The sequence below is a fragment of the Pagrus pagrus genome (assembly GCF_965226575.1).
Source record: "Pagrus pagrus genome assembly, chromosome: 7".
Classification (NCBI taxonomy): Eukaryota; Metazoa; Chordata; class Actinopteri; order Spariformes; family Sparidae; genus Pagrus; species Pagrus pagrus.
In genome coordinates this window covers 17656339-17683900 of record NC_140191.1, presented here as the reverse complement: position 1 = coordinate 17683900, position 27562 = coordinate 17656339, and the positions used below count along the sequence as shown (strand labels likewise).

At 39.4% G+C, this 27562-nt stretch overlaps 2 protein-coding genes across 2 annotated transcripts; one reads left to right on the top strand and one right to left on the bottom strand.

Annotated features, from left to right (window-relative positions):
• Positions 1-3611: 3611 nt before the first annotated feature.
• kcnj20 (potassium inwardly rectifying channel subfamily J member 20) lies at positions 3612-12969 on the top strand (the record flags this gene model as incomplete). Its single annotated transcript, XM_084357015.1, has 3 exons — positions 3612-3746; positions 4100-5336; positions 11203-12969. The coding sequence occupies 3 exons, from the start codon at positions 3612-3614 to the stop codon at positions 11559-11561; spliced, it is 1731 nt and encodes a 576-aa protein (XP_084213141.1). The 3' UTR covers positions 11562-12969.
• Positions 12970-13745: 776 nt separating this feature from the next.
• Positions 13746-25388, bottom strand: zbtb32 (zinc finger and BTB domain containing 32). The gene is made up of 5 exons (XM_084356447.1): positions 25327-25388; positions 21346-22387; positions 20287-20396; positions 17568-17735; positions 13746-15337 (listed from the first exon to the last, which is right to left on the bottom strand). The coding sequence occupies exons 2-5, from the start codon at positions 22359-22361 to the stop codon at positions 15108-15110; spliced, it is 1524 nt and encodes a 507-aa protein (XP_084212573.1). The 5' UTR covers positions 22362-22387; positions 25327-25388; the 3' UTR covers positions 13746-15107.
• Between the last annotated feature and the right edge of the window lie 2174 nt (positions 25389-27562).

The window sequence follows — 27562 nt, the reverse complement described above, 5'->3', positions numbered from 1 at the left end:
AACTTGTCCAAACATTCGGACAGAACAATCATAATAAAACACTAAAATCTCTCATATGTCTGGATATATGCTTATTTATTGCATTTGCGAGGGGCTCGATGATCTGATCTGAAAATATAGATATAAAAAAGTCCCAACACACAAAAAAACACCTCTTAGTTCCGTTCTAGTTGCGTTCATACTGTTGCTGTCCATTGTGTTTGTGTGTTACTTTAATTGTTTTAATCCAAAATCCTGCGTCAACCATGACGCCCTTGTGCATTTTGTGACTGTGTTTTGAAAAGTGCTGTAGCCTATACAAGACGTTCACACACTGAAACAACAAATAAACAAACAAAAAAAAAAACTTCCAAATGCAGCAGGCAGACAGTCATCAGTCATCAGGTCTGGTCAGGTAGGTGGCGAGACAGAGTCATGGAGGCAGAACTTCGCCGGAAAGCATGGCGGGTGCGAACTAGACATGTTTGAAGTGCGTGGCCGGGCTATTTATAGCAGACTGCAGATGGTTGACAGGTAGCAGTGGCGGTCCTTACTTGCATGATGCCCTGGGTGAACCTCGCCTTCAGCCCCCTATTTTATTTTATAGCTACTTAAGAATTTTATTTGTTTTTACATATTTTATATAGTACTTTATTGTTTCCATATTTGCCCTTGTATTTTGATTGTATTTGTATTTTAATGTACCCGCTGCTCTGATAACCTAATTTCCCCTCAGGGATTATTAAAGCTATCTATCTATCTATCTATCTATCTATCTATCTATCTATCTATCTATCTTATTATGACTGAAATGTGTTTTATTTGGAAGCAATTTGTGATGTGATTGACTTTAGCATACTAACTGCATTAGTTGTGCACTATAAGATGAACTCCCTGCTTCACAGCTCCCCCTTACCAGTAGGGAGAGCTGAGGTCTAGATGAACCTATCCAACGCCCCTCTCCCTTTCCCCTTCTTCCACCTCTGTATAAGAGACTTTCTCAGCAGCAAGCAGACTCACCTTTACAAAACAGAGGGCGCCCAGCCGCCCACTCCCCCCATAATTGACATGAAGTGTAAATGAGCAACAAAAAAAACCGAATGAAATGAATGCAAACAAATTTAAGGCAGCCGGTACGGGTCGGCACTGGGGACGATCCGCCGAGATAAGCCCAGATGCAGCTGCTACAGAGCCGGTTACTGTGGGCGACTGTCCGCTCTCTTATGAGGAACAGCCCCTGGCAAGTAGGCCAGGAAGAGGACATTAGTGATGCAGTCCAGGAAAATCTGCCATTGAGTAACATTATGAGAAATGTTATTGGAGTTTGACCCATACTAAGAACTGAACTGCCAGGATATTCATTTTTTACAATGTTTTACTCACACTTTCATGTGACTGCAATGCTTAATGTCTTGAATACTACATTAATTATACAGTGACCAGTTAAAGGAACAGTTCACACAATGGCGGCGCATGAAGATGCAGGAAGTTGCATTAAGACCAAATTATGCTGCTTTTGTTTGTTTGTTTGTTTGTTTGTTTGCTTGTTTTTGTTAGCTGTCATTCTTCGGCTTTATTGCTGACACATGCAACGCATACGACAGAAATACTTTCATCGACAGGAGAAGGAAAGCAGGTGTTTTGGATTAAATTTTGAAATTTTTGTACTTTGAGTCCATCACAGCCTGTGGCCTCTTTCAACCATCCGGCCTGACCTGCCTGACCGCCCCATTGAGGAAGACAGTCAGAGTAAGAGCTATGCTAATCCAGCTTGGTTTAAAGTCTGCTCGAATAACGAAAACGAGATGGACAAAATGTGACTCTCCCACTACATCTCGGATCGAGCTGTTGCACTCAAGTGTTCTGAGCCAACACGCAACACCACAGCACAGCTGGGTGAGAGATGGACTCTGTGGTTATAACATTGATGCTCGGTGCTCACACAGTCAAAGCTGATGGTCAGTGTTTCCCACTGTCTGTTACATGGTTCATGCTATAGTGTACATGGAACAACAAGAAGAGAGAATAAAAAAAAGGATTGATCCCTAAATATTGACCATGAGCACAGCAAACTTGTCAGAGTGTAGTGTTCCAATATTACATTTCTTAGTTCTTTGTAAAAAATACACCCATTGGCAAAATGTCCTTTTTCCCTTTCTGATTCATCTCACAATTTCAGCATCTTACGTCTGTGTCTGTAACAACAGTTACAAAGTACCATCTGGGAACAGTTGAGCATTATCTGTTCTTAGATGACATCAACAAATGTGACTAACCGGCCACACAAAGTTGGGAAATAAATGCTTCATCTGTGTTGCGAAAGCAGTTCTTTTCATATTACCAGCAAATGTATTACATGTAAAACAACATATCGTTTGTGATTTGATCATTTTTGCACTAACTACATAAATTTAGACTCTGACTGATGACAGTGCTCTGAAATTCAAGGCCTGCCTGAAGCAAACGACGATTTTTGTCCCAAATGATCACTTAGATTATTCAGTAGAGGCTTCTTGAAGGTGTGGTGAGCAGTGCTGTGGGAAAATAGTTGTTTGTTGAGTCTCAGGACCTGGTTATCAAATATGAGTTATCTGGAAGTGAGACTCAACAGCAAACTATCTTTCTCTAGAATCTCTCACCTCATCTCGTCCCTGTATGTCACTGATAGTTCACAGGATATAAACTTACGCGCAAATAAACTGCAGGTGCAGTGAACACAACCATGCTGCAATATACATATATATATATATATATATATATATATATGCAAATAGCCGTTTCACAAAGTTTGTTGAGTTTCTCCTACGTGATGCAACACAGAAATTAGTCGAATCTAACTCTCAGTGGACTATTTCTAACCATTCCTTTTTATTATGTGTAAATGTACTCAAACATGCTGACAGCCTTTACATATTTAAGTTGTTATGAATAGTCTTGATTGAGTGCCGTTTGTGACAGGTTAAGTGTTAAACTGGGGTCAATTCATCACCTTAGCAATACATTACCTTAAGCAGCCTGTCCTGTGTGGAGCAGCTGTGTGTACTCAACGCTGCAGGATACAGTTGGAGTACTGCTGAGGCAGCAGGATGTCGGGGCTAAGCTCCAGCTGGAGTGGATCTCTCCCTAAGCTTTCTACCGTTGTGTTGACCACTCCAATGTCACTTTACAAGTATACAGGCTACTAACATATTGTTTAAAAGGAAGTATTTAGCATCTTGTCTCTGGTATGGAATAATGGTATGCACTGGCACCGCCCTCAGGTTAGTTCAACTCAGATTTAATCTGGATGTTCTGCTTTTTTCTTAGAACCAGCTTTTGCAATCTGTCTGTGGCTGTGGCATTCTCTTTCTGGTTATTTGTTGCAAAGAATTTAAAGTACTTTCGACAAGCTTGAGTTTTTCTTAATGAGTGATGTACTCCTCCTGCTGGGTGTAATATATCCTGTCTTCTTTAATGTCCTTAGGTCTTGAATCAATGGAAGACCCTTTGAACCTGAATGATCATCCCCATGCTCTGCTGCTAGGGTCTGTTGCCTTTGCGTTCTTGTAATGTATCCTGGTGCAAGAAGAGACTACAACTTTGAGACCGGAAGATCCCCTGGATCCTATAGGACAACAGTGAGCATCGGGGCCATGGGGCCTCCACGGACCACCCAGGATGGGACAAGGGGGCGGCGAACGTCCATGCCCTGTCAACCAAAATCTATCATGGTTGTCCATTCCACAGCTTCAGGAGAGGACGTTCAGTGTGAGAGCTTTGTAATAAATGTAAGGCAGTGTTTGAATATTTCCAAGAAAATTTTCTTTTGCAGATTGTTTTTGTATAGTTGACCGCTGTACGCCCTTTTTCTCTCTGCAAAAATATTTGTGCAGCCTGCCAAGCAACTGAGGTCTATAAAAAGGAAACTGAAACGGAAAAAGATCTCTTTTCTTAAAGTGACATGCAAAGGAAATTCCTGACCTTGAATAAACTGTTAATGATAACACACTTTCACTTGTAGTGGAAAACAACTTTGGAAAAATAATCTGGTGTCCCTGAACTGTAGAATGCACTCAGATTCAGGTCAGCAAAGCTTTGTCCCGAAAGAGATAATAACAGCCTTGTCTCTGTTTCTTTTCAGACAGACAAAGAGTCAACTTTTCCTCTTCCGGACATCATGCCAGGGACTTTTTCTGAGCTTGCAACAGCCAAGAAACGCCATAAGAGTACAACAGATATCTCTTACCGGGGCCACATGTGCTTACCTCCACCTTCCACCCTCGGTCAAACAGAAAGAGAGCAAGCCTTGCTGCGCCGCTGCTCATTAAGAGAGACCAACAATGTTTCACACTACCCTCGCCATGCGCTCAGTGTGCCCAACATGGGCAGCACCAGCCCCCTGCATGCCATTAACAACAGCCCTCTACACAACACCCCCCTCTCGCCTGCACACAGCAGCTTGCCCAGCCCTGCTAGAGAGATGGAGAGGCTGGCTAAGGCTCGGAGTAAACTCCTGGAGAGTGAGTGCAACCAAACCCCCACCATTACTCCAGAAACCAGAGGGCAACTTCGGTATGTCTCCAAGGATGGGAAGTGCCGCGTCAATCTGTGTCACATTTCTGAGAGGGGCCGCTTCCTGTCTGACATCTTTACCTCTTTTGTGGACCTCCAGTACCGCTGGTTCCTATTTGTTTTCATGATGTGCTACATCACCACGTGGTTCCTGTTTGCTGGACTCTACTTCTTGAATGCTTCCTTCAGAGGTGACCTAGGACAAGATCCACCACTAGGGACCAGTGAAGACCAACACGTAGACCAAAGGCCCTGCTATTTAGGTGTAGATGGCTTCATCTCAGCTCTACTCTTCTCGGTAGAGACACAGCGCACCATTGGTTATGGGTCACGGACTGTATCTCCTGTCTGCCATGAGGGTGTGCTGCTGGTAATGATGCAGTGTATTGTTGGCTCCATGATAGATGCACTCATGGTGGGTTGCATGTTTGTCAAAATATCCCGACCTAAGAAGCGGGCTGAGACTCTTCTCTTCAGTCGCACTTGCGTTATTGCCAACCGAGATGATCAACTGTGTTTGATGTTCCGTCTGGGGGACCTGAGAGAAAGTCACATGGTGGACGCCAAGGTTCGCGCAAAGTTAATCAAGTCCCGCCAAACGGCTGAGGGCGAGTTCTTGCCACTTGAGCAGACCGAGATTGATCTTGGTTATGAAACTGGGTCGGATCGGCTCTTCTTAGTGGAGCCTCAAGTCATTCAACACAATATTGACTCCAGCAGTCCACTCTGGGAACTGGGCCCGGAGCAGCTTAGACGGCAACAGTTTGAGATAATTGTCATCTTGGAAGGAATTGTTGAGGCCACAGGTGAGTAATCAATAGTAGTAGTCAGAAAGAGATATAGAAGCAGATAGAGTTCCTCAACATATTTTCACACTGTCCCATCCTCCCAACCCCACCCGAGTGACATAAAGCCACAGAAATAGTTCTGGTTTCATTTTTATTGCTTCCATTGAAAAATGCGCAATGAAAAATCTGTTGGAATTTTCTTCAGCAGTTGGTTCACAGTACATTGTAGTTCACTTTGAGGTCTGTGGTTCAGACAGAGAAAAAAATCAGAAAAGCATACGCATGTTGAAAATTTTAAATGAAATTTACCACAAAGAAGAAGTTGCCGTTAAAGTTAAACTAAACCATGTGTATGGCTGAAAGAAGAAAATCTGCTGCCTATCAGTACAGCCAAGATAGTCTGTACCCCATGGGAGAGAGAGAAAGAGTGTTATATTTAATGCTTTAACCAAGAAGGTAACTGTGGTCATGATGAATTATCTACATGTCAAAAGGCTGAAGGCAGAAAACTTTTCTTTTTTTTTTACTAACAGGAAATTAAATCTAAATCTTTCACTCAGCTGGCAGTAATCCCTTTATCCTGTTTTGTTACTCACTGTAATGAACAGTCCATGGATAAGGGTGGCCCTGAGGGACAAAGCACAACAATATTACACAAAACATTTTAAAAATCTCCTCCGTACATGCATTAAGGCACACAGAAAATTCTCTAAAATGTGTCTGACATGGTTTTTGCACGACCAAAGCAATTACTGCATTTACATCCTTAAACTGGCATGTCTCGTTCTTTCTACTTAAAAACCCTAGAATATATAAATATGCCAACATTTTTCCTTTCATGAGTTTAAAAGTGTTGTTGATAATGTTTAGCCACTAAGTGTGACATTCCATCTCCCTCCTACCAATGTATTCACATCAAAACGCTACTGTTGTTCAAATCATTTGCCTCCACAAGCGGTTGCCAGTTTGTTTTAGCTAACGCTAATGTTGCTAACGCTAGCTAATATTAACCGCACTAATGCTGGATAGCTAACGTCAAGGCAGTACAATATGCTGGGTACGTACTGTAGAAATAAGCCATATTGAAGTTTTTTCCCACAGACTTGCAACTATTTTGTGTATGCTGAATGTCGGATGAGGAATGGCTCCCAAACTTTAGTGACATTAGTGATGTCACAAATGATGCTCATAGGCCCGCCTCTTAAAATGGGATTTTCAATGAGCACAGAAAAATGTTATACTTTCAACATGAATATAAACAGCCTCTGCACATTCTGCACAGTGAACATTCAACTGTAGGAACAAGAAGACAGACACATTTTTGATTGGAGGGGAACTTTAACAAAAGGAGTGGTTTGACAGTGGTCTTGCAAAGAGTTCGATGTTGCCACTCTCTCATACGTTTCTATAATGACCGTAGTACAACAAAGCAAATTGAAATACTTTGTAAAGCTCCGTATTGCTGCTTAGATTCATTTTTAGTTTTATTGAATGTACAGTAGGGAGACCGGGGATGGTTGTAACAAAGGGATAGTTGTAACACTCTCAGTTTGACCAATCAGAAACGAGCTGTGGTGATGTCATCAATACAATCCATGCCCACTTACAAATTGAGCTCACTGGTGAAGCCTCATGTCTCTGAGTTGAAAACTGTCTGTTCTGGAGCCAAAAAATGATTTTTCAGGTAAGAAAGTAAAAATTTCCATCACAAATATTTTTTGCATAGTGTCCATTGTGTTGTAGATACAGTTGTTTCACTTACATAAGCTCAAGTAGTAGTTTCTCTAGTTTAATTTGATGTGTTGCATTAGTGCTAGCTTTGAAGCTAAATGCTAAAAATGGTTAGCTTTTTAATGGCTGCCTGGCATGGGGAGGATTGTAACTGTTCTAAAAAAGTGTTACAACCTTCCCCTTATGTTGTACTTACTAAGTATTTAATGCAGCTTTGCACCACACTGTTCAAAAGTGGTTTGTTCCACAGATCTCCAAGTGTTCAAATACTTCACATACTTCACATTAACCTGTTTCAGGCTACAAAACACACACACACAACACACACCAGTTTATACTTTATTATTCTTTATTTTATCTATTTTATGTTATATATATTTATTTATTTTATTGTATTTATTTTTATTGTATTTTGTATTATTTTTTTATATATATATTTTTTGTATTCTGACAAGTTTATGGTTCCTTCTTTATTATTCATTAAAGTGTTTGCATACATTTTAAGTGTGGATCTTTTTTAAAGTATAATAATTTAATTGTTACATCCATCCTCAAGTAGTGTTACAATTCCCCCCCGGTACTGGGGTAGGATGCAACAACATACCTCTTTGTATTTGACATTAATTTACATAATCTGTGATGGTGTAGTAGAAGTCCAAGTGCATGTCATTTACAGCAGACAAATATGGGTACCACATGTCAAAATTTGAGATCTCTAGCACAAACAACCACTGAGTTACACTTGCTCAAACAAAAAGTGTTACTATCATCCCCGGTCTCCCCTATGTAATTCCTGACACTAGGGGTCTCAATGAAAACAAAACAAAAGGGTGCAAGTAGCGTGGGATCATGGGAGCTGGTGTCTTCATTGTTAAACAATCACCATTGCTAATGTAAATCTGGCTGTCTCAGGCAGAAATGTTCATGTACGAGGTAATGTATTCAAGTTTTTGTTCACGTTATGTTTATTCACTCTCTGACGTTTCATCTGATGTTTTCCTTAAAGTTTTAGTGACAAATTTAGTGTTACCTTGAGTAAAGTTACACATTTCTCTGGGTTGGAACATTATTGGGAGAATATAAGTACGCAACTCAACCAAATATACAATAAAGGTCAAGTAGTTTTGACAAATTTAAATGCAGAAATGTTACATATTACATATTTATTACACACTTTATAGATTTTTTTAATTTTTTATTTTGTAACTTTTAAGGAGAATACTATGTGTGGATAAAAACATAGATAATATTATCTTTTGATAACATTTTTTGGTAAGGGTACATTAACTATCGTGATAAAGTAATGGAGGTATTGTCCCCGTATTAACGAATGCATGAGATTCCGTTAATACTTTTACATTTCTGATTCCTTCATGAGGTACTATATGAATGAATTTATGTTTTTCATGCTGAACATAATGTATGAATTCATGATAATTCATGTACCCATATTCATAAAGTGTTAAGATTTCTTTTTCTTAAAGAAAAAAAAGTTGATGGTGTGTTTTTCAGCCCTGAATTGTGTCTGTAGCTATTCCTTTCAGGCTGCATACAACATTCACAAATACTGCATCAGTTTTAGGCTTCTCCTCGGTCTAGCTGCATATTTTCTGTACAGATGTCAGAGTTTCTCATCTAACTCTTGGCGCCAAAGCAAATATGCATTTTCCCCAAAACGATTCATGGAAGCGAAAGGAAAACAGAACAGCCTTTCATAAAACAGGACGAGAGTACTTGTGAAAAAGCACAACATTCTGGAAAAGAAAATGACTTGTCATTTACTATTTTCTGGGAGCAAATTTATTTACTATCTACTATTTTCTGAGAGTAAACACTTCACTAAAAAATGTCTTTCAACTTTCAGTTGTGAATGCTTCCAAAAGAAGACTGCACTTCTTTTTTGCACGAGACTATTCAATACCAAACAGAAAACATCTGTATGTGTGAGCTATGGCTGCGTCAGCAGGGTCTCTGGTTCTCTGGAGCTAGACGAATTAAATACAGCTGCAGCTGTGAGGCTCAACAATAGCACGGCACAGTAAGAGGGAGAAGAAGAGGAGCAGCAACACCGATGGTTTCTAATTAAACGCGATCATGACTCATGTTAAGGATATAAGTGATTAAAGGTTTTTTTTTCTTTTTTTATCTGAAAAGCGAGGAACAATTTTGCCTGTGATGCTGATGAAGTGATATGGCCAGTTGGAATTATAGAAAGGATGCAGCACCGTAACCCTCTTTGTTTTTTCTGGACAAGTTAACATTTACTCATTAAGTATGAGTCTTACAATTTTGGCTATTTTATGTGTTTTCAGCTGTAGTGTCACCACCTATGCGCTCTGTGTCAGCATGACTTTGCTGTAAAAGAAACATTAAGTTTCCAGTGACTAATGTTGAATGAAAACACCAAAAAGTGTCCACGCACACATTCTGACAGTTGTTTGTAAAACGAATGCTTTAGTGCTGTGTGTAATTCATGTGTGGGTAGAAAGTTCAAAAAGTAGATGTTTGTGTTGTTTGACAGCAGTTTACCATCATAGTTTGTACTAAGTGTTGGAAAGAGTCACAGTTTTTGGTAGGAGCTTTGACAAACTTTAGATTTTTACATTTTGAGACAAACAGTAAAATAAGGAAGTACCCTGTGTGTGTGTGTGTGTGTGTGTGTGTGTGTGTGTGTGTGTGTGTGTGTGTGTATGCAACATATCACTAGGAAAAAGCTTACTGAGGGGGAAAAAAAGGTTCCTGTACCCCTACGTTGTGGTTGAAAAAAATCCTGTCCTTAACGTTGTCATTGCAGCTGCTCACAAACAAAATGTAACCCAGGAAGCAAATTTCAGGAAATGGAAGTGACACGAGTAATTCCATCAAAACTATGTTGCTTTGTAAGACAGAATGCAGTAACTATTATCGTATCAGAAAGAAGTGGGGCTTTGACACAGATTGCAGGGGACAATGAGAGGATATGCGGCCGCCACACCCACAAAACCATTTGAACTGACTGCCGCAGCCTTGTCCCTGCTGAACTGCAGCCCTCTCATTATCTCATAATATGAGAATGTAGTTGTGTACAGGAGTTGAAATGAAAACATAGAACAGCTGAGAAATAAGTATCCATTGAAATAACCCTGCAGGGAAAGTCAAATCTTTTAACAAGACTGCCAGACAGATGATAGAACCCCAAAATAAAGTGAAAAATCATTTAGCAAAATGATGTCATCCCAACATTTCTTATAAATTATGTTGGTCTACTTTCTCTAGAAAGCAACTATAATTGTTGTCTGGTATTACAAGAGGGGACACTTCTGGGAAAAGTAATGAAACAGTGAGTGGGAGTGGCTGTTTTACAGATACAGTTCGGTATCAACAATACTGGCCTTGGTACATACGGCTAAAAGTTCCATACTTTCAAGTGTTTTAATTACACATGAAGACGTTCAATGTAAAGTATCACAATTAATGCAAAGTTTTTCTATCATGTTGAGTCAATGTGAAAATATAAAATAACCTAAATTAAATTAATGCAGTTTTAAGAATAGAATAGAATATGCCTTTATTGTCACTATACACATGTACAATGAAATTGTGAGTGGCTTTCTCTTCAGGTCAGTAGAAACAAATAGTGCAAAGTAAGAAAAGGAAAGTATACCAAATAAAATATATAGTAAAAATATACACATATATATAGTTAAAAAAAAAAAACAGAATAAAAATATATAAATATATACTGTATACAGTAAAGACAGAGGTATCAACATAATAAATAAACATAATGTGTTTTTAAAGCATTTATTTTGCATGTGTTATACATGGTTGGTTATTCTGTCTGCTGTAATAAACACACATAATTTATAATTAATAGTAATTTAGTTCTAATTTATACAAAAAACTGTGCATTAAATTTGACAATTTACATAAAATATATGTATAGAGTTAGATGGAAAATGTAAACCTGAATAAAATACTTTAAGTCAATTTGTATTTGTGTAAGAACAGATCATCAGACCTCACCCATCACCGACGGGTTGCTTGGCTCAGATTCATAGGCCTACACAGCGACACCATGTGGCAAAAGATGTGTACTTAATTTTAAAACTGATGTTTTTAACATGTTTGACAGAATCTAACAGCCACTTCCTTCCCATCATTTTATACACAGGCATGATGTGCCAAGCCAAAACATCCTATATTGAAACAGAGATCGAGTGGGGCGCCCGCTTCGAACCCTGCATGACTCTGGAGAAGGGCTCGTTCAGAGTGGACCTGCGCCGGTTCCACACCACCTACCAGGTACCGCTGCCCAACTGCAGCGCCAGCCAGGTGCACCAGCTCATGGCTCTGGCAGACTGTAAACTCCAAGACTCCAGAGCCAGCAGAGACTGGGGGACCTGGGCAGAGGGAATGGCAGAGGAGGACAAAGACAAGAAAGTGTCTCATGGAGGATTCATTATTGACAACATTCTGGAGGAGGGAGCGTCCGAGGGCAATGAAAGTGAAGGAAGTGCAGAGAAAAGCTGAGACGAGACATTCTTCACAAGGATTAAAACATTAAAACATAGTCTATTTGGGTATGTACAAATATAAACACGGAGAATATGGATGGACTTTATTTCCACAGAAGACATATTGACAGTCGCAGTGGGAGAAGCACAGGTGAAAAAAAATTAAAGATGGCCGACTTGACCTCTCTAGCACGTGCTGTTTACGGTAATGCAAGCACATTTATCACTACTAATTCTTAGTAATTTTTTAAACAAGTCCATTTCATAGACTTCAAGGTTCCAACAGGCAAGCAAGTCAGTTTTCACTGCTGAACTGGCAACCGTCGCTGGCAGATTTAATATTTCCAGCTAGCTAAATGCGCCAACGCTAGCTCCATGAGTGGGTTGAAAATGCAATCTCCGACTGAATATTAAAGTTTTTCCAGATAGCTGTTTTATAATTGGAATCATGTTTAACGGGAATTTATTTAAATATGCACTTGATGGTTACATACACGATATTGTGCTCAAAGACTGTGGCTAAAGCTGCATGTCCTGGGTGAAAAGTTAGCTTCCTCAGTGGTTGATGATCCTCGTAGCCTAGAAATAAGAATAAAGAATCAGAGTTGCTCTTGTTGTGCAGCGTAGAGATACGCAGTCCTAGTATTTTACTACAGGTGAGGAAAAATGTAAGATCGCCCACCTTTCATTCAAATATAGGTTATTAGCCCTGTTTAGCTGCTAAGATAAATGTTGCTATGTTTATACTATAAATATTATATTCAGTATGTTTTCACTTTTAATGTTACTAGAGAGAAGGCTGTAATGATGAGGGCTAACCAATGAGTTTGGCAAGTGTAGCATTACTTCAGGTGATTTTGGCCAGGATTACTGGAGTGTAGCACCAAGCTGCTAACATTAGCCTACACATCCAGGACCGGCTTCAACACAGTCAAGAAATTTACGCAATGAAAGTGTGAGTCATGAATGGTGTTTTGTTTTGTTTTGTTTTTGTTTTTTTAAACATAACCTATTGCTCCACCAATTTATGTAGTTAGTTAATAATAATTACACACATTTTCTTTAGGTTGCTAAGATTGAATTTTACATTAAAGCAGATTGAAAACACTGTTAAATCCATTCCTTACACTTTTGCTCTCGTGTTTGTGGTTTTGGAAAGGCTCAAAAAGTATCGCTCTTACTAAAGCCCCACAAACACTTTTTGAGCACGTGGAGGAATCTGAAACCTCCCACAACAGAAATGTTGCTAAGCTATGACTGGACAACCACTTTCCAGTGAGGGGTGAAGCTAACGGTAAATGTCATTTAGCTGCTTCAGTTTCAGGGTTCTGGTATTTGTGCACAGTGCGGAGCCCTCGTTAGTGACAAGTGTGTGGTTCCTACAATGACGAGTCAAAATGTCTGCTGTGAAACAGATCCATTAAATCATCAAAGGTGCTGCATCACTGACTAAATGGGTCATCTGTCAAAGTGGATTATCACTCTCTGTGAGATGTCATGTACTATATATGTGTTGACACAAGGCTTTGTCAATATTGCATTTACTGCTGGGCCAGTGCAAAGAAAGAAAGAAAGAAAGAAAGAAAGAAAGAAATATTAAGCACAAAATGCAAAACACATTAGCACCGTATCTGCTTCACATTGTCATAAGTAAGGTATACAGTTCTGTCTGTTGAAGGGTGCAGTTAAACTACTGGGTATATCATCTTAGTGCACACACGCACGAGCCACTCAATTGTCACTGTTAGTATGGGCCAAGCATATTACTTTACACTGTAGATATGCCAGACACTGCTTCCAGTCAACTCACGCAAACAAGCAGTTCAGTGCTATAAGTGATCGTACAAGATTAAACTCAAAAGAGTTTCCTCTTTGCTTTTGCAGAGTTAATCATTATTTTATGATCATTGATAGTATCGTGTGTAGTCATACAGTATATAAAAGAAGTCAGAAATTGTTACGTCTCATATCCCACTAAGCTGCTGCATATCTGTCTCAAACCTATTCTATTTGAAGTTAAGCTAAAGCTATAGTTTTGAAAGGGATGACCGAAAGTGTTCAACAATGATACAATTATTATTAAACTATGTTATTATAAAGGTTGTGGTCAGCTGAACCCGTTCCCCCATCACTTCCTTTAACATTTACATCTCCATGTCTTCTATTATCCACACAAATTACAAAGAATTTCCAGGATAGCTGTAGTTGTGTAAGCTTGTTTATTTGATGCATTAGTAGACTAAAACATGACATATAGTGATCCGTTAAAGCCTACAATTGAAAAATGAGCAAAACATTTATTTTTATGAATTTTCCACACTATTCATATTAAGATAATGCTGTACAAATCAACAAAAAGCTTTCAGTGAAAACGGTCTGAAAGCTCCATCTGGGAAGCAATGGTTAAATACAGCAGACATACATACATATGATGACTTCACGGTTTTATAACTTGTGCTGCGCTTTTAGAGAGGTATGGCAGTTGCTATAGATATTACATGGTGTTTACTTTTTGGCCACATTTATTCAGTATAACCATGCCATTGAACTTCAAACAGAGAGTTAGGCAGCCCGGCCCCAGTGACTTACAGTGCAATAAAATCCATTAATGGAGGAATAAAATATGTAAGCACACACAGGACTGTTGTTTGTCACTAGCTGTCTGCAAAAGCTCTCTCATCCCAGTGAGCTAGGGCAGATTAATGAGCTGCCCGGTCGTCCATGACCTTCCTTGTTTTCAGTGTAAAGTAAACACAGTCCTCCCTAAACTTTTCCGATGTTACCATATCGGATTTGGCTGCCTTTTGTCTCACAAGCAGTGCCAAGGCTCAAGGACATCTTCGTTTACACCAGAGAAAACTCTCCCACTCCTTCTTGTTTTGAGAGTAAAATAACAGAGTATCAGGACAAAGTCACTCTTTAAAGGATGAAATAGATACTTAAGACATCACTGATTTAGAATCTTTTCAATCTGGATCAATAAATATAGACTGTTTATATGCACCAGCACTTAAAAAATCCACTTTTGTTCAGCTGCAAACACAACATCTCAGCCAGCGCTCACATCTACACATTGTTGTGCATTTGTGAGCACCGCTTCAGGAAAGAAGAATAATTGTTACAGTGGTTGCCCTCATGAGGGCGCTATAAACCTTGGTCAAACTTACAAAGTTTACACAAGTGATCCAATAATTGTGAAAGTGAGAGGGAAGAAACCTGCGTCATTCGATGGGGATGAGCTGGTGTTGTGGCTTTAATGCACGTATATGACCAAATGTGCACATTTCTCATATTTCATTGGAAATTAGTGCTGTTCCATAGTTCTGAATGTGATCACAGAGCAGTTTGTATAGAAGCTATCGCAACATACAGCCCCAGTTTGTGCCTCTCATGTGTAATTATGACTTCCAAACAGTGGTAAGTGTTTATCAAACATCATCCGTAATTTGTCCTTCGGAAAAACAGATGCTTTCCTTTGTTGCTCAAATGTAATGATAACACACGAGAGGCACAAACAAAAGCTATGAGAACTTTGTGTGGACGGAGCTGTCTGAGGGCTGGCTCAGATGTGTGAGGTGTACAGGTAGGTGTTGTTGATGCTCCAGTTAGGGGGGAAATCCTGCACTGGGTGGCTCTTGATGTGTCTCTGCATGGCGACGAGGCTGTTGCAGAACTCCAGGCACAGCGTGCACTGGTAAGGCGCTGCCCCGCTGTGAGTTCGCAGGTGCTTGATCATGGCCGAGTAGTCCCGGGAGCGCTGACCACAGAGACGACACTCGAAGGGCTTCTCTCCTTGAAGTAGAGAGAACAGGAAGGAAGACAATGGAGGAGGAGAAAGAGTTGTGAGAGAGGGTCTCGTACTTTAATCAGCCAGATCTCTCTTGAAACAGTCACATGTCCGTCCTGCATGTCAGCTCTTCTCTTTGGTTGCATGTTGACGTAACAAAAACATTCATTACTTTGATAAAACATAGGCATAGGGGGAAGTAGAGGACTATTTCGATAAACTGCCAGAGCACAACTCATAGACACAACAATAGCTCCGGTAAAGTAGGTCATGGCTTGTGTGAAGCCGAAGGTTGTTGTTTTCGAGAACTAGTCAGAGGCATTAGAGGCTTTAAAAAGGTCTCATTCTGTAATATTTTTGAATAATGTTAACGACGAAAATGTATTCTTGTTTTTCAGTCAGCTTCATTACATAATTGAGATGTACATCATTTCTCAAAGTCACTCCAGATCACAGATATCTCGGGTATGTTTTGGGGGCGCAGAAAGTTTCAAACATGAGCAGAAATCTTGCTGAAACTCATATAAGTCTTTAAATTAGAGGGGTTTATAAATGACTCAAAATAAGTCATTATCATTGAATAGGTGCCACATTTTAAAGAGGTTACCGCTCCAAACCGCTTTTTTTTACGTGTTTTTTCATGTTCATGTTTCATGTTCGTCTCTTTTGTGCTTCTAACTTAACTTTTAAATTATTTTATGTCTCAATGTACAGCACTTTGGCTACCCTTGTGGTTTTTAAAAATGTGCTATATAAATAAAGTTGATTGATTGATTGATTGATTGATTGAAACAAAAGACACGAAAGAGGACGGGAGAGTAAAGCATGCCTACATGTGAGTTGAGTCAGCAGGGTTAACATTAAATAAGAAAAGTTGGTCCACAGGAGAATAAATATTTGAGAGCCTTACTGCATTGTGTCCCATTGTATTTTGTTATGTTACAATTTTGTGTTTTCCTTTACATGAAAAAAATATTTCTACTATAAATTGATGTGGGAAAAGGCACAAATTGGTGCATGAAAATTCACCAGAATGCAAGAAATGACGTGTGTGACGCTCAAGATTTCCAGGGGGGACGACACCCAGGCTCCCTGCTTCATATGTGTCTCCCCCAATGTTGAAAAACAAACCTACACCCTTGAGATAAACATTAAACATTAAATATAGATGTTAAAACTCAATAGTCAATTGTTTAAAACAACAGCTTTGGAAAATCTCTGAATGAGAGAAAGTTTGAAAAGTTAAATAAGATTCATGATTAACTGCCATTTTGCAATACAAGATAGTATAATTATGTTTTTGTTGCAATTTCTTAAGCTACACACACACACACACACACACACACACGCTCGTATGATTGATACTGCTGCAAATCATTTTTATTTTTAAAACACATGCTGTAACATCCAATTTGCAGAGAAAACTGCTTGACAGGCAGTTCCAGTAAGTATTTTGCTCAATGTTACTGACGCATGGTAACACAGCTGTCATGGCACGCTCTGCATTGCATGACCCTGCAGAAATAATGTAGCTTAACAAGCAGTAAAAGCAGACACGTTTACTGTCTCTATCTCACGGAAGTTTCAAGTGTGCAAGTTTCAAGTTTCTGTAAGGTGAGGTTCATAGTATTACAATGAGTGTAAACCATCACCTGCCTGGAAGATGGTCAAAAGCCGAAAACACAACAGTCTGCTTTGGAAATGTTCGGCAGCGACGCAAGTATGTGCTTCCTTGTAAATGGTAAAATGAAAATTAGTCATAATTCACTTCCGTTGCTATATTATGCTCACACCTGCCTGCCTTTAGAAACAAGTACACCTCCAACCAATTCTACTATTGTGACTTTTGCCCTGTTTAATGTTATTGGCTTTTTAAAAATGCTTTGTACTTATCTGGCTCTTTTTACCCGATGGCCGTGTTTATCCGACTTCACCATGTGACTGCATTTAAGACAAAATTATTCACTTTTTGAAAATTGAAATACGCCTGATTATTTGTTTTTTGCTCTAATGTCCCGCAATATAAAGCTACGATTATTAGCCACAATTGTGGGTAGTCTCAGATCCTAACGTGTGACGTCCAACCAATGACAACATGGCAACGTCTTTGAGTGAGAACAGATAATAACTTATATACAAAAAAATTCCAATTATTTATGACAAACTATTTACAATCTGAGTGAATAGACTCAAAAAACATTTTTTCCTGCACTGCCGATTAAATATTCTTCCTACCGGTGTGAACTCGGTGGTGCGTATCCAGTTGATGTTTCAGACTGAACTTCTTGGGACAATGTTGGCACTGGTAGGGTTTTTCCCCTCTGTGTTCTTGTCGATGGGATTGTGGTTCATGCTGTGAAACGGCTCCTTTTCCACAGAACCGACACCCTGCACAAGTCTCACCTGCGCAAACAAACAAGATGTGGAAAACAGGGGAAGGTGTGAATTTGTGGTGGGCAGAGGGGCCTGACTGCTCACAGAAACACTACTTTACAAGTTAAAGGTGCCGCGGCTCAATTCATGTGACAACCAGAAAAATATAGAACCGTCGCGTTCATTCAATGTTTTCTGCCTTTCTAGTTTTCCTTTCACTCACGTTATGTCAAATGTTTTTGTTGTGTTTACTTTCATACTTAATTCCTTATAGACAAACACAATAAAGCAACAATATGTGACTTTTTCACCTTAAAGTAACAGCTTCAAAATCATTTTGATGGTACAGTGTTGAATGGTGTCTCTGTCTCTGCTACTCCACCCCAAGCTGCCAGACATTCTGTACATACAGTATTACTTATTTGGAAGCCATTATCATGATGTTGCAAAGTCTCTCATGAGTAGAGTATAGTTAATGACTATTTATCTTTGAGATAGTCAAGTCAATAAATGGACTATACGCCCAAAAATTGACAGGATGCTTCAGTGTTGTGGGGCCGTATTCTCTCCATTTGTAGGATTGTGATCATTTTGTTGAGCGATCAACAGAAAACCAATAGGCAAATTATTTGAAGATTGATTAAAGGAGATAAAGGAGTATTATGCACATTTTCCGGTCCATGATTTTATTTTGGTTACTAGAATAGGTTTACATGCTTTAATGCAGCACTGTGTCCCCCCTCTGTCTGAAACGCTCTGTTTTAGCAGCTCTGATTGTTCAGCTCACACACGCCTGAGCCAGCGCCGCTCACTGCGTCTCCGGTCGGCTCTGTCGTGTTTTTAGCCCCCAGTTAGCTTCACTTCTACTGTGAATATAAGCACTGATTATGCAAATTTGTGACTCCGTAATGTAGTGTGATGTCAACAGAATTAAAGGTGCGACTGACGTGGCGTTTCAGGAGCAGTGTTTTGTGTGGGAGAGAGGCTTTTTACTTTCAAAATCTTTTACATGCACAGGAACCTATAAAACATACCGAGGGAGGGAAAAAAAGCTTAAAGTGTCTCCCTTAATAATTTAATTCCTAGGTCCTTCTTTAGTGTTACGCTTTTCTGGTTTTCAGTTTTTTATTGGTAAAAGTTAAATATTGTTTGGGCTTGAATTGTTGGACTGTTGTCTGTTGGATGAAATAGGACATTTGTCACCTTGAGCTCTGCATGTTTCACTCTTCACTTTATAATACGAATCATTAATCATTTCAATCAGAAACTAATCAGCAGATTAATCAATAATATCATACAGGGCAGTTTTAATAAGGATTATAATACTTGACATAACACCAGTCATCACATTTCATTGCAAAAGCACATCAGATATACCTGACTTTAATCGCCTGTCTGAGGCACAAGTCTATTTTTGGTCTGCATCCTGTTTCAAGACAATAAACTCAGTTTCTACAAGCTTACTTTCCTGTCACTCTGCACATGTCTCTTGTCTGCAGCTTCACATCTAGGTGATTTTTTTAAAAATTAGAAAGGTGTGATTTTGAGGTTAAGGTACCAACCGTGAAGCCTTTCAATACCGTATATTTTTTAGGGTTTCTAAAGTCAAAACCGTGTGGCCTCATAGTATAGACAGGATGCTGAAATAAGAGGTGTTTGAGGAGGGGGGACTGTAGTAGGGGAAATCAAGAGAATGAGAAAAAACCACAACAATTGAACACTCACCACTCTAAACACAACCTACTGAGACCGGTTGTCATTAGCACATTTCCTGTCCATTTTTTTTCTTCACTTCTCACTGTAAAAGACCTTCTAACATACATACATGTCTTCATTTCCATTGCCTTTATTAGCAGACAGCGATGTTATTTCAGTAAGAGTAAGCCACTGAAGGCAGGGACTTAATTAAGTCACTGTGCTGTTACACATTTCATGTAATTATATATTAGAGAGAGAGAGAGATTCTCAAGAGGTGTGTGAGTAGTATCATTCTGTACTAACAGTACATTGCCTAAGTTGTCAGCAGTGTACTTTCATGATAACCTAATCTCTTGAAACATGAACATCATGTTCCACTGAGCAGAGACATTAAACATCAGATAAACCATGTTTATCAGCTTGATTGTAGAAGGTGAAATATCACACACACACACACGCAAAGTGTTGTTTTATTTTTGTATTACTACAGTGGCTTTTATTCACTGTATACAAATTATATTTCATATACTATATAATAATGATTGTTTTCTTTTGACATAGGACAAAAACCACCGTTACATGCAGTACATACTGTACTGCGTGTATCGAGCTGTATCTAGTAACCACACCACTGCTCCTGCTGCACCATGCTTTCAAAACCACAACTCTCTTAATCACTTTCCATTGCGTAGCTACGTAGCTGGAGTCTGCCGAGGTTAGGGGTCACGACAAGAACTTACTATCATGTGAAATTGATCAGTTCCACACAGGATATCCACTGCTATAGCCTTAATCTCACTGTATAGTAAAAATAGTCGGTTCAACGTGCTGTGATCATTAAAAAGTGTACATTTTCTGCTTTTTCTTTTAATCATTTCCTTACCTGATGGTGTGGAGGCTGACTCCCGCAGCGCTGGATCACCAAGGAGGCCTCTGCCGCAGTGTTGGCAGTCTTTAACTCTTTCTGTGCCGGCTTTGGGTACGTCACTGTAACTGGGGAAAAAAACATTTTCTGATGCAACAGTTGCAAAAAAAAATTACACAAATTGTACCTTTAACAAAAACGAATAAACTCCTTTCATACTTCACTGGAGAAATATATAGCAAGTCAAAGTCTCACATGTCTGCATATATTATGTGTTATCACAGATGACATCCTGAACACCCTTTCCTTCCTCTTCATCCACAACCACAAGGTATTTACAGCGCTTGCTCAGCGGAAAAGCTCATTTAACTCCCATTTAATGTTAGAATTAAAGGAGCAGCATAATGAAGTGTTTGAACAATTTCTTGTGGTACAGACGAGGCCAGTCTAAACACCGAAACTGCATTTCAGTGGGTGGAAAATCTTGAATTCTGCAATGGAGGGGAGAAATGTAGGGGGCTCCCCTTTACACACTGTTTGGTTAGACTGTGTGGAACACTGTACAATATGCATAGATAAGAAAAAAGGAGGTAAATCACCCAAAAAATAAAGTCAAGTGGGTTTCACACTATCCTTTTATCACAACAGTAGAACATTCATTCAAAATCAGAACAAAGTATGATCTGTTGTTTTAATCTGATAAAAAGTTTTAATATTAAAATATTTAATATTTAAAATCATTGTACTATTGATTGTTTTCTATGTTCTTTGCTCCTTTGTGATTGGTCTGAAAACTAGGATTATGATTTGTCAAAAAAAAAAGAAAAACAAAAGAGTTTGACTGACTAGGGCTGACAGGGAAGGGTTAACAGGTGAAACTGCTCTAGTTGGAAAGTGCAGGAGGTTCGATCACACGCATCTACCCAAGCAGCAGTGAGTCAGGTAGCTGTAGCTGTCGCAAGGGAACAACTGAGCAAATTAGGGGATTCTAAATGAGTCTGTGAGAGGAAAAACAGGGAGATGGTGACTGAAAAGAAAAACAGAAGTTTCCAAAATCATGTCCGAGTGTTGACTTACCTCGGCTCGCCTGTCTGAGCGGCCCCAGTAAACTCTCTCTGGCTGGGTTTTTTTCTTTTTAACAGGCCTTGCTTGATTATGCTCCCCATCCCCGTGGATCCGGCATACAGGTTTTGTGTGTAACGTGGATGAAAGCCTGAGTAGCCCATTACAGAGCTTTGCAAATGGGAGCCAAATAGGGGGAACATGTGTGGAGAGGTGATGGAGAATGGGTAGGCTACAGGCGACTGGTTTGTGGACTGGAGGGGGCGAGCTGCAACTAAGTTTGAATAGTCTGCTGCTATCCGCCTCAGGGCGTTCACAGAGCTCCACATGTTTGGAGGGAAAGTCCAGGGAGAGGAGAAAGAGGAGCTGCTGTTGGCAGGCCTGGTGATAACACTTTCTCTATTGTAGGGTGGTGCTGACACAGGGGGCAGTCTGGGCTTCTTTCTCGGGGATGGAGGACTGTTGTGGTTCTTGGCAGGATCAGAGGGTGAAATGTTTTCCAAGACATTGCTATCATTTGCCTCATCTACTTGGGGAGAAGTCTCTCCGAGCTTTACCCCTCGAACTGGACTTCCTTTTTGCTTCTGGTCTATCTGCTCTGCACTATCTTTTTCTTCTTTGACCTCTGTGATGTCTCTTTTCTCGTCTTCTTCTCCGGCTCCGCAGCGGAGATTGTCCAGCTGCTTCCGGCACTGGTCCTCCAGCAACTGCATCTCCAACAGCTGAGCAGCTCTCAGCAGCAGGTGAAGGTCGTCCACAGACACCTCCAGAGTCTGTGTGTAGGTGAACTCCAGAACTTGCTGGAAGGTGCGGGGTGAGAAGTACTCTAGTCTGCACTGGACTGGGCTGTCTATATCTCCTAGAGCTAGCTGCTCTGCTAGTCTTCTGCTAGCACAAGCCAGTACCAGCCGATGAGCTCTGAACGTTTGGCTCTTTACTGAGATTATGGCATCACAGAGTGACCCTGAACGACGTAAGTCATCTGCCTGCTGCAGGAAGTGGAAATATTGGGTGTTGTTGATTCGGATCATTTCTGAAGTTTGTAGAAATAAAAAGCCTGAGAAGAGAAAGTCAAAGGAACAAAGAAAAAGAAAGAGAGATCCCATCAGGTCGTTACCTGATATGTGACATTTCTAGAAATGCTAAACAGTAAGTAGGAAAAACACTCAAATCAACAGCAGGGATCGGTTTCTGATTAACAGATAATATGTTCTGTGTGGTTTGTACTGTTTTTTTTCCACCCTTTCCAGACAGCATTACCTGTACTGAGAGTTGAGGGGGCAGAACGTATCGGAGGTGATTTCATCATATGTTTATATTGTGTCGAGTAAGTGTGCCCACGTAGCAGAGCAGTTTCTAAAATGATTTTCATTTTAAAGCAGTAGTATTTATAGCTTCACAATAGTCCCACACTTTCTTTTTTTTAGGACTCGCAAATACACAAAAAACTTTTCTCAATCACAACTGTGTCCGATATCGTGTCTGAACGTGTGCTCGATGTGTGGAAATGTGCTCAGTTTTGTGAAAGCTTTGATATTCGTCGCTCTCATACACACTCTGAAGCCACAAAGCCCTACCAGTATATGAAACCATGACTAATGACTGTACACAGGAGTAAACATGAGTGAAGTTTGAACATCAACAACAATAAGACTGTATTTGTACACGATAAACATCAAATGCAAGAGTGCGCAGGGGTGGAATATTAAGTATGTACGAGTGTTACAGACATATTTGGAATTTCACAACTAAAATTGAGAATACATGGATGAAAACGCTGCGACTGTATGTCGAAACTACCGGATGCCTGAGACGTTGTCATCTTCACACAGTCTGAAGTCTATAATGAAGTTTTATGATTATACAGTGTGTGGTTGGTTTCTGCAGCAGAGGTCACAAGTACTGCATTTTTTTTTGCACAATCGCAACCCCATTCGGTCCTCTGATGGTGACTGTAAATGGAAAGTAAATGTGAAACGAAATGACATTTAGTTGTCTTGTTACTGGAATTTGCTTTAAATGTGCTTGCATATTTGCACGCGCTGTATACCTCCCTCTCTCTGTGCGTTGTCAATTAAATGAATTCAATTGAATTAAATTAATGGAAAATTTTGCACCGAAGTGTAGAAATTCAAAATGATTTCAAAATAATTTTATCCATCAAGAGAGTGAGAGCCGCAGCAGAGCGGCTTCGGAATCAGAAAGACACTTTTACTCTATTTTAAAGTGTCAGACAGCAAGCTGAAGGTCTCTCCTTAATTTCTTTAAAAACTCTTTGCAGTTACAAAATGCGTAATGTTGAGCACACGGTGCTGAGAGCATGCAGGGAAATGATCATGCAAATCAAGCATGCATAAGTTCAGCGAGGCCTATCATTCGTGTACGTTGACCATTTTTGTCACTACGACAATTACGGCAGTCAAAAGCCACGAGCTGCCTGATTAAAATTGTTATATTATGCCTATATTATATATCACACAATTTATGCCAGTGTCACTAATGTAGTGAGTAAGTGACGTAATTGTTTTTTTTAATGCCCACTTAGAATGAGTTCTGTGCAATGTGCAATAATACATTTTGCACAGTAGTCATTTTAATTCGTATGCGTTTTCATTTACATAACAAAAATAACTATAATAATAATAGTTATTGTTGAAATTATTTTTATTGAGCTGTTATTCATATATAGTGGTGTAATCGTGTCACAGTAGTAGTGGCCCTATGACCACAGTAATTCAGCGGGTGGATTCACGTGGCGTTCAGCAATGCATTTTGTGAAAGATACATTTAAACTTCATTTAACAACATGTTAAAGGGGCACTATGTCGTTTTGGAGAAGGAATTCAAACTCAGAATTTTAATATTCACAATATCAATGAGGTAATAATACAACTCAGAAATATTTATCTTTTCTGTAATAAAATAAACAAGCTGTTCTCAGAGGAAAAAATGGTCCCCAGAACACTGTCTGAAGCTAGAAAGGTGGTGGGGTCCGCCACATATACACAAAGTAAAACAGTATGAAACCGTGTTGTCCCTTTGAAGTCATTTTTTTTTTTTTCTTTTTTTCCAGCCATTAAAACAAAGAGAGATTATTTAGTTTGTTTGGGCATAAAAGAAAATTAATCAATGAAGATATTTCGCTTCTGATTAAAATGTATTTCCCAAAACTACGTAGTGTACCTTTAATTTGTCAGTAAGAAGATTTTGCAGAATCGTGATGGTTGTGCGATGTGTTGTCATTTTATATACAAGCCTTTGTCTTCGGATTGGTATCTTTTCATTTATAAAGACAGTTCAGAAATGATGCCGTCTGTCACTGGCGACTGGGGCCAATTCATGACCTTTAGTTGATGACTGTTAGATCGTACTTTCAGTATTGCTACTCACATTAATGTAATGCAGCTGACATGTCTGCCATATAGTTTTGTAGCATACAGACGTGTGCTCTCCTGAGGCTGCTGGCCTACGAATCAATACTTCTATAGCATTGTATTCTGTATTATTACACTTTAAGTCCCAAGCTTGTCCATATCCTTTATATCTTTAAAATATATTTCATTTTGTAACACACTGGCTTGTGCAACAATCAAATTCCCCCAGATGCTGCTCAAATCTACAATGCACTCTTGCAGAGATGTGACATAGTTAGCAGGTCTTTGAGCTCCTTGCAGTCGCGGTGCTATCTCAATGCTTACACTGGGGGAAAACCATGCATGCGTATGTCAGATTTACACATCCTTTGACAGGACATGAACTTAGAGTCTGCCTCCCCACAGCTGACATGTAAAGGATTGGAGTCACAAGAGAGAAGCCTGTACTTAAAGTCCCCATGGGCAACAGAGGATCAATAGCGACGCGTTAGTCGGTGTTTACAGTAGTTCACAGAAAACACAGCTAAAAAGAACAAAGGTGAGCAGTGTAGAAGGGTATCTGTTTGTGGTTTCAAGTCTCGGAAACTTAAGAAGCAGCACGCTGTGTGAATGAGACACTTACCTGGTGTTTAGTGAATATTCTCCCTGGAGAATGATGAGCTACCTCGCATCATGACTGTGAGGTGTCTTGTGAAGTGACATCTCTGTCTGGGTATAGGTTTTGGTAAGGGACACGGTGGTTTCCTCTTTTGTCTTTCACCGTCCCTCCTCTTCAGCCCATCCCTCATTGGTTCATTGATTATGGTGCTAAAAGGTTTGTTTTTTTGTGATAAAATAGTGACTTTCTACTTTACAGAAACCAGCTATTGTTTATTATTTTTGTTTTGTTTATTTTTTGCTTAAAGCATGGAGGCTGTTATACTATTTAACATCCTCCAACTGTTGAACATGCAGTATAGATATGATATAGTTGACAAACTAAACAGAAACAGCAGTAGCAGTAATGCATTTTCTGAAACTGAGAAAGGTAGACTTTGACTGAATGATTAAACTATTTGTGCATACAGTATGTGTGTGGGTGTGTTTGTGTGTGTGATTGAGAAAGAGGGAGAGAAACGGGGACAGTGGTTAGAGGAACATATGCGTGCCACACTGATGCTGTATACCTGTACAAGATTTCCTCCCCTCCAGCATCACTTACTGGTCAATACATTAATAGGCTGTTCTGCGCTTCAACAAAAACCACTTCAAAGACTCTGATCTGTGACAGGAAACATACAAACAAAAGGACGGTGGTACCGATATGTAGGGCTGGGCTTCGCTGAAACCCGCTCTCTTGAAATTGAAATAGAAATATCTGCTTCACCCTTTCGATGTGTCAGACCTCGGTGTGAAAAGCTGTAAAAATAGGCCAACTGTAGAGAGCTGGTCAGTTTAGCCGACCCCGATGGTTGAGTACATTATGATTCCTTTGTTTGCCTTTAAAGTTTTTTTTGGCCATTAGATTATTAATTATCAAGCAGTGAGAACTATGTATGTTTAAACTAGCTTTAAAACTATTGTTGTATTGTATTTATAAAACTCTGCATTATGTTCACTGTTTTTTTTGGAGGTGGGGACGGAAACGGGTGAACTTTAGCATGTTTAATGTCGTACATTTCTTGTATCAAACGAACAGCCAGATACATAAATTCATACACTGTGAATTGTAAAACTTGACTTTAAAAAAGTCAGGAAACCGATTACCTCACAATTATATTGAAGTTGTACGAGCTAAAAAGTTTTAACAACTTATTACTGTTAGTCTACTTGATCATTTTGAGGTAATCGGTTTCCTCCATTTTTTTTTTTTAAAGAAAAGTCACTTTATTGGATTTTACAGTGTATGTCAATACTAACATAGGTTGAAAGTTGACCATACAAATGTGATTAGACATTTTGAATAAATCTGCTAAAGTTCACCTGTTTCTCCATCCTCACTTCTCTTATGTCATATGTTCCATTGCACCCGTAGAGAGTCGAAAGTCACACCTCCTCCACCACCTGACATGGCCGTCGCCACGGCACTGAAAACATGTTTATAAAAGTGAAAATCACAACAAATCGGGTCATATTGACAACTGCAGTCATGTGAAAAGAGAGTTTGTCAGTTTAGCGAGCTAGCTAATTGGTTGTAGTGTTAAACAAGACAAAGTCTCTTACACAACTGTTGCTGTGTAGTCTACATTCTATCTTTATTTGCTATATTTTCCTGTTTTTGAAATGCATAATTTGCTGTGCACTGTCAACTCTACAGCTGGACCGTGGTTCAGTACAGACAGACATGCAAACAGGGCATATGTTCAAGTCAAGTCTGAAGCAACACCATCAGGAAATGACCCAAGCCTCTCAGGTTGGTTTATTGGTGGACAACTTAACCCCTTAGAGTAAATCTATGTTTACTCTAAAAGAAAAGTATTGTTTTAAATATGAAATCCTCAAAAATGTTATTCATAAAACATAGTTTGATGTAATATTTGTGTATTGATACGAAAATTAGAATTTTTTAATCCAGCTGACAGGTAAAGTTAGTAAGTAGCCCATGAACATAATAGGGCGTTTAGCAGGTAAGAGACAGACATTCGTCTCAGGAGTTGGTGGAGACCAAAACGGAGCTGAAAAGAGACTGAATGTTGGACTAACATTCATCATGTTTCCAGAAACACAACTCCAAGTTAATTTTGTATTTTTGCTGTGTGTGCAAGCTTTGCAACTGTTGCCCAGAGTCTGTGTAATGCAGGTTGTTGTGAAGCTCCTCTGCCACTATGAAACAATAGGGGAAAAAGACAGCGTGCAATTATGGAACATTTAAGAAAATG

Coding starts and splice junctions, on each gene's coding strand:
- zbtb32 (XM_084356447.1), bottom strand. CDS start 22,361: ATGATCCGAATCAACAACACCCAATATTTCCACTTCCTGCAGCAGGCA. Junction 20,397..21,345: donor GCTCAGACAGGCGAGCCGAG/GTAAGTCAACAC, acceptor TTTTTTCCCCAG/TTACAGTGACGTACCCAAAG. Junction 17,736..20,286: donor GTCAGCCTCCACACCATCAG/GTAAGGAAATGA, acceptor TTGTTTGCGCAG/GTGAGACTTGTGCAGGGTGT.